Source organism: Salvelinus namaycush, chromosome 14 (assembly GCF_016432855.1).
Source record: "Salvelinus namaycush isolate Seneca chromosome 14, SaNama_1.0, whole genome shotgun sequence".
NCBI lineage: Eukaryota > Metazoa > Chordata > Actinopteri > Salmoniformes > Salmonidae > Salvelinus > Salvelinus namaycush.
In genome coordinates this window covers 7,382,341-7,395,793 of record NC_052320.1, presented here as the reverse complement: position 1 = coordinate 7,395,793, position 13,453 = coordinate 7,382,341, and the positions used below count along the sequence as shown (strand labels likewise).

Here is a 13,453-nt window from a genome sequence, read left to right as displayed (position 1 = left end):
CCCCTCTTTTATACTGCTGCTAGTCTCTGTTTCTTAGCTATGCATAGTCCCTTTACCTCTACCTACATGTACATATTACCTCAATTACCTCAACTAACCTGTGCCCCCGCACATTAACTCTGTACCGCTACACCCTTTATATCGCCTCGCTATTGTTATTTTACTGCTGCTCTTTAATTATTTGTTACTTTTATTTTTTTACTTACCTATTTTTTACTTAACACTTATTCTTCTTAAAACTGCATTGTTGGTCTAACACCTCCCAAACCCGGATCCGGGATCCCCCCCATCACAAAAGCTGACTAGCATAGCCTAGCCTAAAGCCACAGGGATATCATATAATAAAATGTTCATGAAATCACAAGTCCAAGACACCAAATGAAAGATACACATCTTGTGAATAAAGCCATCATTTCTGATTTTTTAAATGTTTTACAGGGAAGACAAAATATGTAAATCTATTAGCTAACCACGTTAGCAAAAGACACCACTCCCATACTCCACCATTTTCTTACTGCATCAGTAGCTATCACAAATTCGACCAAATAAAGATATAAATAGCCACTAACCAAGAAACAACCTCATCAGATGACAGTCTGATAACATATTTATTGTATAGCATAGGTTTTGTTAGAAAAATGTGCATATTTCAGGTATAAATCATAGTTTACAATTGCAGCCCCCATCACAACTCTCACTAAAATGACTAGAATAACTACAGAGACCATCGTGTATTAGCTAATTACTCATCATAAAACATTTCTTAAAAATACACAGCGTACAGCAATTGAAAGACACAGATCTTGTGAATCAAGACAATATTTCAGATTTTCTAAGTGTTTTACAGCGAAAACACAATATATCGTTATATTAGCTTACCACAATAGCAAACCAGACAACAGCATTGATTCCAGCCAAACATAGTGATAACGTATTCACCACCAAAATAAATTAATTTTTCACTAACCAGGTTTTGTTCGAAAATGTGCATATTTAGCAGCACAAATCGTGGTTATACAATGTGATCAGTGGCAACAGGTCATGCATTCTGGCCGGCGCCATCTTGGAAAGGCACCTAATCTAATCAATAAATAATCGTAAACTTGACTAAAAAATACAGGTTGGACATCAAATGAAAGATGCATTAGTTATTAATGCAACCGCTGAGTTAGATTTTTAAAATTAACGTTACTAGACATACAGCCAGACTAGTGCCGCAATAATGGCGGACAAATCCGTTTACATTTTTCCACATAAATACGGAATAACATCATAAATAGCTCTTACTTTTGGACGAGCTTCCATCAGAATCTTGGCCAAGTGGTCCTTTGTCCAAAAGAATCGTTGCTTGGTTGTAAAACGTCGTCTTCAACTTCGGAATTAGCAGCTACCAATAGCTATGTGGCTTCAACATGCCCAAATCCTCAAAACTCAATACTAAGGAAATTCCAAAAATAGCAATATACTCGCATAAACTGATATAACTCGGTTTAAAATAACTTCGTTATGATGTTTCTAACACCCATATCGAATTAAATTACAGACGGATATATCTAAGGTCGATAACTGAGCGTTTCAAAATGCCATCCTGAGGTCCTGCTTTGCGTAAAGACGAACGTCGAAAAGAGAGCTCCCCTCATTCCTTGGCCTTTTATAAACTCTGAGAACTACGTAGACACTCCATTCCACTTCTCATTGGTTACTGACATCCAGGGGAAGGCGGGTGCAGTTCATGTCGACCCATAGGATACATACAGAGCTTTAAACTGATCTGAGAACAGAGCTTCGTTTTCAGACCTTCGCAGTTCCTGTCATGGATTTCGCTGCAGAAAGAGTTCTGTTTCACCCACAGACATAATTCAAACGGTTTTAGAAACTAGAGAGTGTTTTCTATCCAATAGTAATAATAATATGCATATTGTACAAGCAAGAATTGAGTACGAGGCAGTTTAATTTGGATACGAATTTGTGCTATGTCGAAATGGCACCCCCCTAGTGGCAAGAATTAAGGGCTTGTAAGTAAACATTTCACTGTAAGGTCTACCTGTTGTATTCGGCGCATGTGACAAATACAATTTGATTTGATTTGACTGGGCCTGTCTAAATTGTTTTCTGCAAAAATTATCACTATTTGACTAACAATGGGGGCTTCAAGGGGAAAAAATGGTCCGGTGTAGGGGCCTCTAGGAAATAAATGCGCTGGTATGACAGCAACAGGGACGATTTCTGGTCCCTGTCCTCAAGGGAATAAATGGGCTGGTATGATAGCAATAGGGCGCAATTTCTGGTCCCAGTCCATCCCTGGTTGGTAATGAGTTAAAAATACCTGCAGTGTGACACTTTGACAACCTTTTTTAGGAATTTTCACAGAGCACTGCAACATCACCACTCCTCCACCCTACCTCACCCCACACCCCCACTTCCCCACCCTACCCTACCTCACCCCCGTCCCTGAGGAAGAGGGGAATGGGGAGAGGAAGAGAGGAGAGGAAAGAGGGGAGTGAGATGTGGAAGAGGAAGATGGGAGTGGGTTCAGGGCCATATACCAGCAGGTAAACATCCCCTCTGGCACAATGCAGCGCCATGCAGCAACATGCAACACCATGCAGCCTGCTGCAGCACTATACATGAATCATACCATAACGCAACTGTATGACCCATGCATTTTTCATTGATATAAACTTTCAGATCATAGCAGCCTAGGGACTATGGCCGTGGGGGATATAAGAGATGCAACGACTTCAGTCCCTAGGGACTGTGATTAGATAAACGATGGAATACATGCATGGAACAACAAAGGACCTGTAGGGATCCAAATGTTTAAATGTTGCATATTACAAAAGGTTAAAAGTGTCAGGTTTTAATAAGGAACTCCAGGCCATATTTCTTAGTTCTTGTATTTTGTAGATCCACAAATAAGGCAGAGAGTGCCTTAATCAGAGAGTCAACAAAGTGACCAAAGAGAACCCTGAAGGAGCTGCAAAGCTCCACAGCGGAGATTGGAGTATCTGTCCATAGGACCACTTTAAGCCGTAGACTCCACAGAGCTGGGCTTTATGGAAGAGTGGCCAGAAAAAAAGCCATTGCTTTTAAAGAAAAACATTAGCAAACATGTTTGGTGTTCACCAAAAGGCATGTGGGAGACCCCCCAAACATATGGAAGAAGGTACTCTGGTCAGATGAGACAAAAATGTAGCTTTTTGGCCATCAAGGAAAACGCTATGTCTGGCACAAACCCAACACCTCTCATCACCCCGAGAATACCATCCCCACAGAGAAGCATGGTGGTGGCAGCATCATGCTGTGGGGATGTTTTTCATCGGCAGGGACTGGGAAACTGGTCAGAATTGAAGGAATGATGGATGGTGCTAAATACAGGGAAATCATTTCTTCTTTCTTTCAATCTTCCAGAGATTTGAGACTGGGACGGAGGTTCACCTTCCAGCAGGACAATGACTCTAAGCATACTGCTAAAGCAACACTCAAGTGGTTTAAGGGGATACATTTAAATGTCTTGGAATGGCCTAGTCAATTGAGAATCTGTGGTATGACTTAAAGATTGCTGTACACCAGCGGAATCCATCCAACTTGAAGGAGCCGTAGAAGTTTTGCCTTGAAAAATGGGCAAAAATCCCAGTGGCTAGATGTGCCAAGCTTATAGAGACATATCCCAAGAGAATTGCAGCTGTAATTGCTGCAGATGGTGGCTCTACAAAGTATTGACTTTGGGGGGTGAATAGTTATGCACGCTCAAGTTTTCAGTTTTTTTTGTCTTATTTCTTGTTTGTTTCACAAGAAAATATATTTTGCATCTTCAAAGTGGTAGGCATGTTGTGTAAATCAAATGATACAAACCCCCCAAAAATCTACTTTCATTCCAGGTTGTAAGGCAAAAAAATAGGAAAAATGCCAAGGGGGGCGAATACTTTCACAAGGCACTATATGTTTGTTAGCCTATGTTGCTTGCTATGCTATTACACAAAGCGATTACAACCTAACTAGCGCATTATTGATTTTGTTAACTTTCATTGAGGTGACATAAAGGTTTTCTGTGATTGCATTGACTAGGTCCTGAGCTCAGTCAGGGGAATTTCCAATGCTGTCGGCTAACTTAAAAGACCTCTATTTATGCTGATATTTTGTATCTTTTGTGATATATTGAGTCTTTTGGGGCTTATGCCAAGGAGGTTGTAGGGTTCATTAAGTTCCTATTCTGAAAGTTTGATAAATTGTGCATAATGACATGTATATTTAATTGTGCAACACATGTATTTAAGGTGTCAGACTCATATATTGTATTTCAATGCAAATAAAGAGGCACCTCTGAAATATTTTGGAGCACCCTCAGCCACACAGGCCTCTTCAGAAATTATCTTGGCGCCTTGGGATGAGGGGCCTTCCACCTCCTCAGCCACACAGGTGTCTTCACAAATGTTGTCTGAGCCTGAGGATGAGGATGAAGACCCATTTGCTTCCACTTATCCACAGCAGGATTCTTCACGTGTGTTTGTGTAGCACGTGGACATACATGTGTGTGTGTGGGTACACACTTGTTTATGTGTGCATCACTGCATAACATAAACAAAATAAATAATTTCCCTTTTGCAAAGTTTTAAGTTTCCATGTTGTAGGTAACAATGATGATTTTATTATTACTGGGTATGTATGTGGGATGTTCCACCACTATAAATGCTGTGAATAACATGTGTAAACTAAAGCCCATGTGCTCTCCATCTCTTCTATATGATTGTGTTATTCTTTTTGTGTATTTGTGTGATAGATGATTTGTGCAATTTAGTTTTATTTTTGTGTTTCTTGTTAGCAATAGGATAATAGTGTAACAATTTGATTCTCTTATTTATTTGTATTTATATACTACAATTTGTTTTTATTTGTCTTTGTTACTTATTTTTTATATTTATGAGTCTTATTTCTGTATATATTTGTATATTTATATAGTTTTAAATGTTATGATTATTTATATGTGTTTTTCAAAATGTCTGATAAAAAAGTACAGTTAGTGCAAAATTGTGCTTTTTTTTGTTGAGGGGGCGCTGAAGGGGGTGTTCGCCCAGGGAGCCATACAAGCTAGGACCGCCACTGCTTCAACGAATGACTGATACTATGCTTCACATGTTTTAATAAATCCTCTTAAAGATTGGCCCCTTTTTTTTCAATTTTCGCCTAAAATGTCATACCCAAATCTAACTGCCTGTAGCTCAGGCCCTGAAGCAAGGATATGCATATTATTGGTACCATTTGAAAGGAAACACTTTGAAGTTTGTGGAAATGTTAAAAGGATGTAGGAGAATATAACACATTAGATCTGGTAAAAGATAATACAAAGAAAACAACCTTTTTTGTATTTTTTTTGTACCATCATCTTTGAAACGCAAGAGAAAGGCCATAATGTATTATCCCAGCCCAGCTGCAATTTAGATTTTGACCACTAGATGGCATAAGTGCAAAATATTAGACTGATTCAAAGAACCATTGCATTTCTGTTCAAAATGTATCAAGACTGCCAAAATGTGCCTAATTTGTTTATGAATAACTTTTCATGTTCAAAACTGTGCACTCTCCTCAAACAATAGCATGGTATTATTTCACTGTAATAGCTCCTATAAATTGGACAGTGCAGTTAGATTAACAAGAATTGAAGCTTTCTGCCAATATCAGATATGTCTAAATCCTGAGAAATGTTCTTGTTATTTACAACCTCATGCTAATCGCATTAGCCTACATTAGCTCAACCGTCCCACAGGGGACCCACCAATCCTGAAGAAGCTTTTAATCAATATTCTTATTCCTTGTGAAGAAAGGAATCGTACTCTTTGGGTCTAATGTCATGCTTGGTGTAAGTTGCAGAATCGATGTTTGTTCGCAACGGCTGTCAAAAGCGTTTAAGTAGGAATTTAGCAGCAGAGGAAGCAATTTAAAAAGACCTTTGGAAACACACACACACACACACTGACTGACTGCCAATCACTTTGACATCTTTAGCCATCTTTACAGGATCTCTTTCTGCTAATCAACCCGGCAAGCGGGCAGCAGCTCAATTAGCTGTCTCCAAGACATCCATCCATGTAGTCTCACGGTGCTGTGGCAGCTCCTATCTCTATAGTCTATAATGACTTCCTAGACGGATTGGGCTCTTGTCAATGACCACCACAATTAAGCGTTCAAGAGCACAGGCCACCACGATGAGAGCAGCTTTTTAGCAGTTAACTAGGGCAGAGCAAAAACCAACTGAAACCATAATCCACTTATCTTCAGTACCAATTAGATTTGTGTCATGTATCAAAGAATAGGACTATGGAACGTTTGAGGCCACTGAATGGATCATGGTGTTCGTTTTTCCGATGACAACTAGGCGCCACGGGCTCCATTTGAACAGCATGGTCATCATCACGAGTATTATGAATATAAGTGTACACGAGAATGTGCTATGACGTCGAGAACCCACCTACGTTTCTACAGCTGATTGGACTCGCGCAGATACCCAGCTATCATTTAATAAACAGAGGTGGACTGGACGTCTCACTTTCGTCGCGGATCTCGTCGCTACACTGCAGGAGCTATTCACGCCTTTCCTCACTCCATAACGCGCCTGGGCACACGCGCGGTGTAACAGAATATTACCACTTCGATCGGAAAACAGGTAAATAAGTATTTATTTTAGCTAAATATGCCCTGTATTGATGTATTATATATCTAGATGTTTTTAAATGATTGCTATGCTTGGCAAATGGCGTGCATATTTCAGGGACATTTGGAGACGCTGATAACCCAACCTTGGACGCAGCTGGGAAAAAAACATAAATGTTGGACTGTTGTTGTTGAAACATGATTGATGTCCTTGAAAACATCCGAAAAAAGCAAAATAACTGCCATTGTTTATTAATATAGACTTTAAATTCAAAATGCATGGCAACATTTCCGTGCGCATTATGCGTAATTTCAAACAAGAAGCCATTTCCTTTTGGGTCTTTTTATTTTCAAACATTTTTTAAAGATTGTATTGTAGAGTCATATCTGTCAGCTATATTATATTTATTGAGGGACAATATTAATTCGCGTAAAATCAGGCTCAAATGTGATGCGAGTTTGGTTTCCGCGGAGCTCTTATGATAATCCAAACTTTTCAAGTTGTTTGGCTATATTGTTGCTAACCCATCGTCACTCACCTTATAGGTGGTGGTAAAAAGATGAGAAGCGGCTTTTTGCTGGTGGCTCTGTTCGTCGCCATGAAACTCCACTCAAGCCAGTCCAGCTGCGAGGAACCTGCGGCTGGGGCACACAGATCAACCGACTCAAAGGTATGGAATTTTCTCAGCCAAACGTTTCAATTTAAATCTCAGGTTAGCGCGTAAATGTTCTGTTTTTCCTTCATACAATAAATAAGATTTGTGAATTCAAATGACTGATAAAATACACTATAGCGAATGACATTAAATGAGTTGGAATGAATTAATTCCTTCATATTTCACCAGACCTTGCCCACTGGGAACAAACGTTAGTTCAACGTCTAGTTTGATTTACATTTGGTTGAGTTGTCAACTAACGTGAATTCAACGTGAAATCAACAAAACTATTTACCATGTAATTGGATGTAGGTTAAAAGTTGGGTGAAAAAGAGACGCAATGCCATTCATTGATTACTTTTTGAAAACCCAAATCGTTTCCCAAGCTGATTCAACGTCATCACATTGATCTTTGGGGGGGTGGAATGACCATGAGTGCGTACAGTTTTTTAAATTCACTTTGGTGCAATTTTCACAAGTACAGTATGTGTTACATTTTCACAACTCTAAGCACACAAATCTAAACAGATCATCAATGGCTGGTGTTTCAAAACTCCCAAGTACATTTTCAATTGACTGAGTACAACAAGCTAATTCACAAAGTCTCTTGTCCACTGCACCAAATCACTCTTCCAATTTGGATACATATTCAATCTAAGTATCTTCTTTTCAAAATGTAATATCCTCTTTACTTGTTTATGTCATTTGTTAACAATACAATTAACTATCACTTAATCAAACTGCTCAACACTGATAACTACTGAAACAAATGTATGTAGTGCCTAGTTAACATTATAGTTTGATTACTGCTGAACACTGTACATTCTATATATTTACCTCATAAATGTGTCAATTTGACATAAATTTATGTTGGAGGGTAAAACCTAATCATATATGGATGTGGCTGTAAATACTACATCATCATTCTCCATCAGCCAGTGTTCTTCAACAGGACAAAGTAGAAATAGTCACTATGTGCTACCATTTGGAATTATAGTGTAGTGTACTGCTGAAATACCTAAATATACCTATATATATATATATATATATATATATATATATATATATATATATATAAAATATATATATACATATTATATTCCACTCGTTTTCTGAATTGCATTGATACACTGTAAGCAGAGACAGGCAATACTGTATCAGTTGACAAGTCAGGTAAAAAAAAAACGTGATCTTGAAAAATGTTGCATGAGGCACAAATGACATACAACACTGTGCTACGTTTTTACAGTAGCCAACTGCTTTACAATACCCCTATGTTTGATGATTTGTCCTACGTATGTCATTTATAAGGATAATTAAAACTATAAGATTTACATATTTCTCAATATGCTCACAATCTGCCATTGGATACAAATATACTGTATGGGAAATTATACTTACCATCTACTATTCTTTCTATTCAGCACTATAAAAACAAACTTCATTTTTTTTCTATTGGATTAAATGGTAGTTAAAATGACTAAATGGTTAGCCTATCGTTATCTGATGTATTGGTGACCAAACAAAATGTTCTCATGGTATTTCACAGAAAAGGTTTTGGCATGGATGACTCAGGTGTGAAAGATGTGGGAAACCCCAATGTATGCACCATCAAAGGTTTTGAACGTAAAATAGGAGGCATTACAAGTGTTATCAGTTTAGAGTTTTGTACCCGGGAGTATACCACTTACATCTAAAAACTTCTACAAGTGATTGAACAAAAAAAAAACACTGAATACAATCATGTGTTATCATTACAGGAGGGTCCCGGTTTGGGAAATCTCCAGCGGACCATTCTGAAGAGATATAACGGTCTGGATTATGACAGCTTCGTCGGGCTGATGGGGAGAAGGAGCGCTGGTAAGCGTCTGCTCTGTCTACACCACATCCTAGATCAATCAAATAAAGTGATTTAGAAATACCTTTTTACATCAGCAAGACAACAGTTGCCCTGGCCTAAAGAGATGGTGTTGTGTTGAGTCAAGCAATAGTCTTTCATGATGGATAGAAGTGTTTATACCAATGATACATTGGGTTGTACTGATAATTGTATTGTCACTGAGACTTCTCTGTTTTGACAAGATTGACAATTTGTCTTTATTTATTTCATAACATGTTCAATGCTGATGCTGGTGTTCACTGCTGGTAAATGACATTCTTCATAGGACTAATTCACTTTTTATTGGAGATCTATTGGGATTTATGATTTTTTGACAATTGACTTGTTTTTCCCCAGATATAAATGGTCTACCACCATCTCCCCATAAAAGTTAGTAATAACCCTTCATTTGCTGTTTCTTTTACATATCAATAGAATAGAATAGTTATTATCTTTAATAGAAAATTATGAGGCATTTCGTGTCATATAATAATAATTCATAAAGTGCTTTTTTCATACCCAAGGTACTAAAAAATGTAAATATACTGTGAGCACCTGCATTTGATAATGACCTAAGCCTTTTTTGTAACAGGGGAGATGGACGACGTCTTTGTTGGGCTTATGGGCAGAAGAAACTCGGAACTTGGTGAGTGTAGGTGGATGGGTATATGTTACTACCCTCAGAATGGAGATCTGAGAGCAGTAAGGTAGCAATATGAAATGCGGTGTAAAAAAGGAAGCACATGAGAATGTTTCAACTTTATCAAGTGACTCCGTTTTAATAATCAATCAAAAGTTAAATAAATGAATATTCATATCAAATAAGTTTACCTAAATAGGAAATTATTCTTAGATTGAATTTCAAGAAATAACAAAAATATGATTGACATTACCCAATGAAACAAAACACCATTCAGTATTTCAATCTCCTCCATGAACACACTAACATTCAGTCTCCCAGTCTTGTATAGCAAACGGCTCCATTTTATGATGACCACATCAGCAAGAGACAAACAGTTCAAAAGGCTGATGATAGAACCACGACAGAGTATTCCCTTGAACCATGAGATGACATTACTCTCCTGTTGTACAAATAAACCATCCAATACATTCACTGTAATATACATTAGAAAATGGTTACTTGGATATGGACACGCATTGCCCGGTCCAACGAGCAGGCACCCTTTGAAGCTAGCTAGCAGCTCCTCTCGATAGCTAATGTAAACTCACATAAACTCGTACATCGCCTTGGTCCGTACAATTGCCCTTATTTTAGCGCCCCAAAAACGTAATACTTCCAGATCAACTATAATGTCAATACCATTGTAAAGCACAATTTCTCCCCTTTCCAACATGATCAATTACATGACCTAAACGCTGCCCATTTCTGCATAATTCAAGCAGGCAATGAGCCCCTTCGGGTCTTTTTAAAAATGGCGGGTGGGGAAGCGAAACAAATGCGTGATAGTGAGAAGGAGAGATGTTGTGTGGGAAAATTGCTTTTTTTCACTCGATCTGTCCAACTTATCACCTTATCGCCTCTAAAATGTAAATAAAACACTATAAAGAGTTTATATAATGTGTTATTACATACCTATTTGAAGGTTTGTGTGGAATTTGAATCGGGTTTTAAGGGCGGTGCTAAAGTGATCTTAGAAGTAAACAGCGGCTTTGAGAATGATGATCGCATGCAATGATGAAGCAAAAAATGACTAGGTATTACCCCTGTCACTGTCCATTTCTTGTTTTTAAACGATGAGAGAAGTGCTACACCTGGTGGAGAGAGATTGTAAGACAGAAATAGTTGCTTTATGCGTGCAGTACGTTACGACATGACACGTCACGATGTCTCCACTTTTCTCCAATACTATAGAGCCATTACCATGTCGATCAACGCTTGAATAGAAACCTAGTTCACACCCCCGATTTTGAAGTCAACACAGTCGCTACAGTCCCATTAGTTTTCTTTGTAGCCTCGTTTGAATGTTGCGGTTGCGCACATTTGTACGGAATGGGGTGAGTTTACGTTAGCTAGCCTAGCTCACGAGCTTGTTAGCTACATTGAACTTTCATAAAAAATATAACCCCATGACCTATAAACATTATAAAGAATGTCAGACCATGTTCCTAAACACCTTGTAACTCATCAACAACAAATAAAGGACAAATAAAGGAATATTTACCTGAAATGAGGTGGAAAAAAGGAAGCACATGAGAATGTTTCAACTTTATCAAGTAACTCCGTTTTAATAATGAAGCCAGCCAAGGTTGCCAGGTCGAGCTAAAATGTATAGGCCAATGACCCCTGAAAACCCACAAGACCTGACCACTAGCCCCTAAAACATGTTTGTTGCAAGAGTTGACACATTTATCCAATAACCCTTTTTCCATAAAGTTATCAACCGAATTAAGAAGGAATATCAATGTCATTTTTAACGACTTAGAATAAGAAGGAAAATTCGTTTTTTCATCAAAATAACAATTCTTGCGAGTTTAAGAATATGTTGCAAGAGAAAAGATAAAACACCCTTATTAAACTCTCCAGATCGTTGTCCATCAATGGATACAACAACAAACTGAATGATATCTATTAAATCCGTTTGCCAGCTCCAGGTAGGCTACACAAGAGGCACTCATTGATTTGCATTGACTCCAGTGATATAATCATTTCAACATACTGTATGCCGACAATGGCATATAAATTAATAGCCTACTTGATGGCCATCAGATGCATATGTCGCCTATCAGTCTCCACATGTAATGTGATTTTCATTGTGGACATTTCCCCATAACACAAACACGCGAGGGAGTTCCATAACTTCCATTTCGAATGCAGTTTACTTTAAACCACATCTGAGCGAATTTATCTAATGTGCTCTAGTGCGCCTAAAGTCGTTTTCAAAAGCATTCTCGCCGTTATCAGTTCTAGCTTGTTAATGTTTTATGGAAAAAGGGTGTCTCCATAATGACCCATCTAAATAGCCTACCTACAACCGGTAAAAAGTTATCACGGTGTTCGCGCGTGCTGCTCTGTCTCCCTGACTCAATGAAATATATATATATTTTAAAGAGAAATACGATTGCGGTGCAATTGAAAGTAGCTCAAAAACCTGCCACCCGCGACCAATACATTTTCACCCGCGACATCGTTTTCAAAGTAGCCCAATTTCGCTGGAAAACAGCGAACATGTCAACACTGAAGTACTTACTCCCTTGATTCCTAGTCCAACACCAAAGTTAGAGCGCCCTCTTGTGTCCTGACTGTAATTGCATCGACTGCTGCATAATAAATACCTGACTGCATAGGAATGGATAGACTTAGAAAAGGTATCCCCTGAATCCCATGTACTTTTAGTTCTAACTCAATTATTTGCAAACCGCTACACTCTCGCCCTCTTTAAATAGTCCCTCCTGTTATTACTCAGTAAGTCTGTAACTGAGCGGTATGTCTGGTGTTTTGTATAGGTTTCGGCACTGGTATTGATATTGGTCACACTGCTGACATTGGTAAGTAGACATGCATACTGGTGGAGTGGATGGTAGAGTTTGCTATAAGGCATGAATGTTAGGTCTCCTTGGCTGTCCCAAGTGTGTCATAAGTTAGCTTGACCCTTGGTTTTTGGTAGTGGTGTAAAGTACTTAAGTAAAAATACTTTAAAGTACCTCTTGAGTTGTTTTTTGGGCTATCTGAACTTTACTTTACTATTTATATTTTTGACAACTTCTACTTTTACTTCACTACATTCCTGAAGAAAATAATGTACTTTTTACTCCATACATTTTCCCTGACACCCAAAAGTACTCGTTACATTTTGAATGCTAAGCAGGACAGGAAAATGGTCCAATTTACGCAATTATATCCCTGTTCATCCCTACTGCCTCTGAACTGGCGGACACACTAAACACAAATGTTTGTTATTTCGCTGAACACTAGATGGTTTAATTAGATTTTTGGCAGTGAAACGAGGCTACTCAGGCAAGAAAAAACCCTCACACAAATGTATAGCCCCGTTGGAAAATATAAACGGACTGTTTGAAAATGTGAAGAAAAAAACAAGAAAACAATAATAATATATATATTATTTAAAAAAATTGTGAATCACATTTTCATTTTTATTTGGCGTACCCCCGACGGCATTGTTGGGGGCACGTTTTATGTGCCCCCAACAGATTGTGTTTTCTTGTTCGTTTATCTGCGTTGTTTGTAAACTTATTTTTTTACTATTTTTGTACATAATGTTGCCGCTACCGTCTCTTATGACCGAAAATA

The 13,453-nt window shown here is 38.2% G+C and overlaps 1 protein-coding gene across 1 annotated transcript; it reads left to right on the top strand.

The window, feature by feature from the left end:
* Positions 1-7,208: 7,208 nt before the first annotated feature.
* LOC120059586 (neurokinin-B-like) lies at positions 7,209-12,698 on the top strand. The gene is made up of 4 exons (XM_039008716.1): positions 7,209-7,319; positions 9,065-9,170; positions 9,776-9,829; positions 12,649-12,698. Exons 1-4 carry the CDS (start codon positions 7,209-7,211, stop codon positions 12,696-12,698), a joined length of 321 nt encoding a protein of 106 aa, XP_038864644.1.
* Positions 12,699-13,453: the final 755 nt, after the last annotated feature.

Bases quoted from the DNA above. Each gene is read 5' to 3' on its own strand.
- LOC120059586 (XM_039008716.1), top strand. From the start codon at position 7,209: ATGAGAAGCGGCTTTTTGCTGGTGGCTCTGTTCGTCGCCATGAAACTC. The intron at 7,320-9,064 runs GTATGGAATTTT...TTATCATTACAG, and splicing joins ACAGATCAACCGACTCAAAG to GAGGGTCCCGGTTTGGGAAA. The intron at 9,830-12,648 runs GTGAGTGTAGGT...TGTTTTGTATAG, and splicing joins CAGAAGAAACTCGGAACTTG to GTTTCGGCACTGGTATTGAT.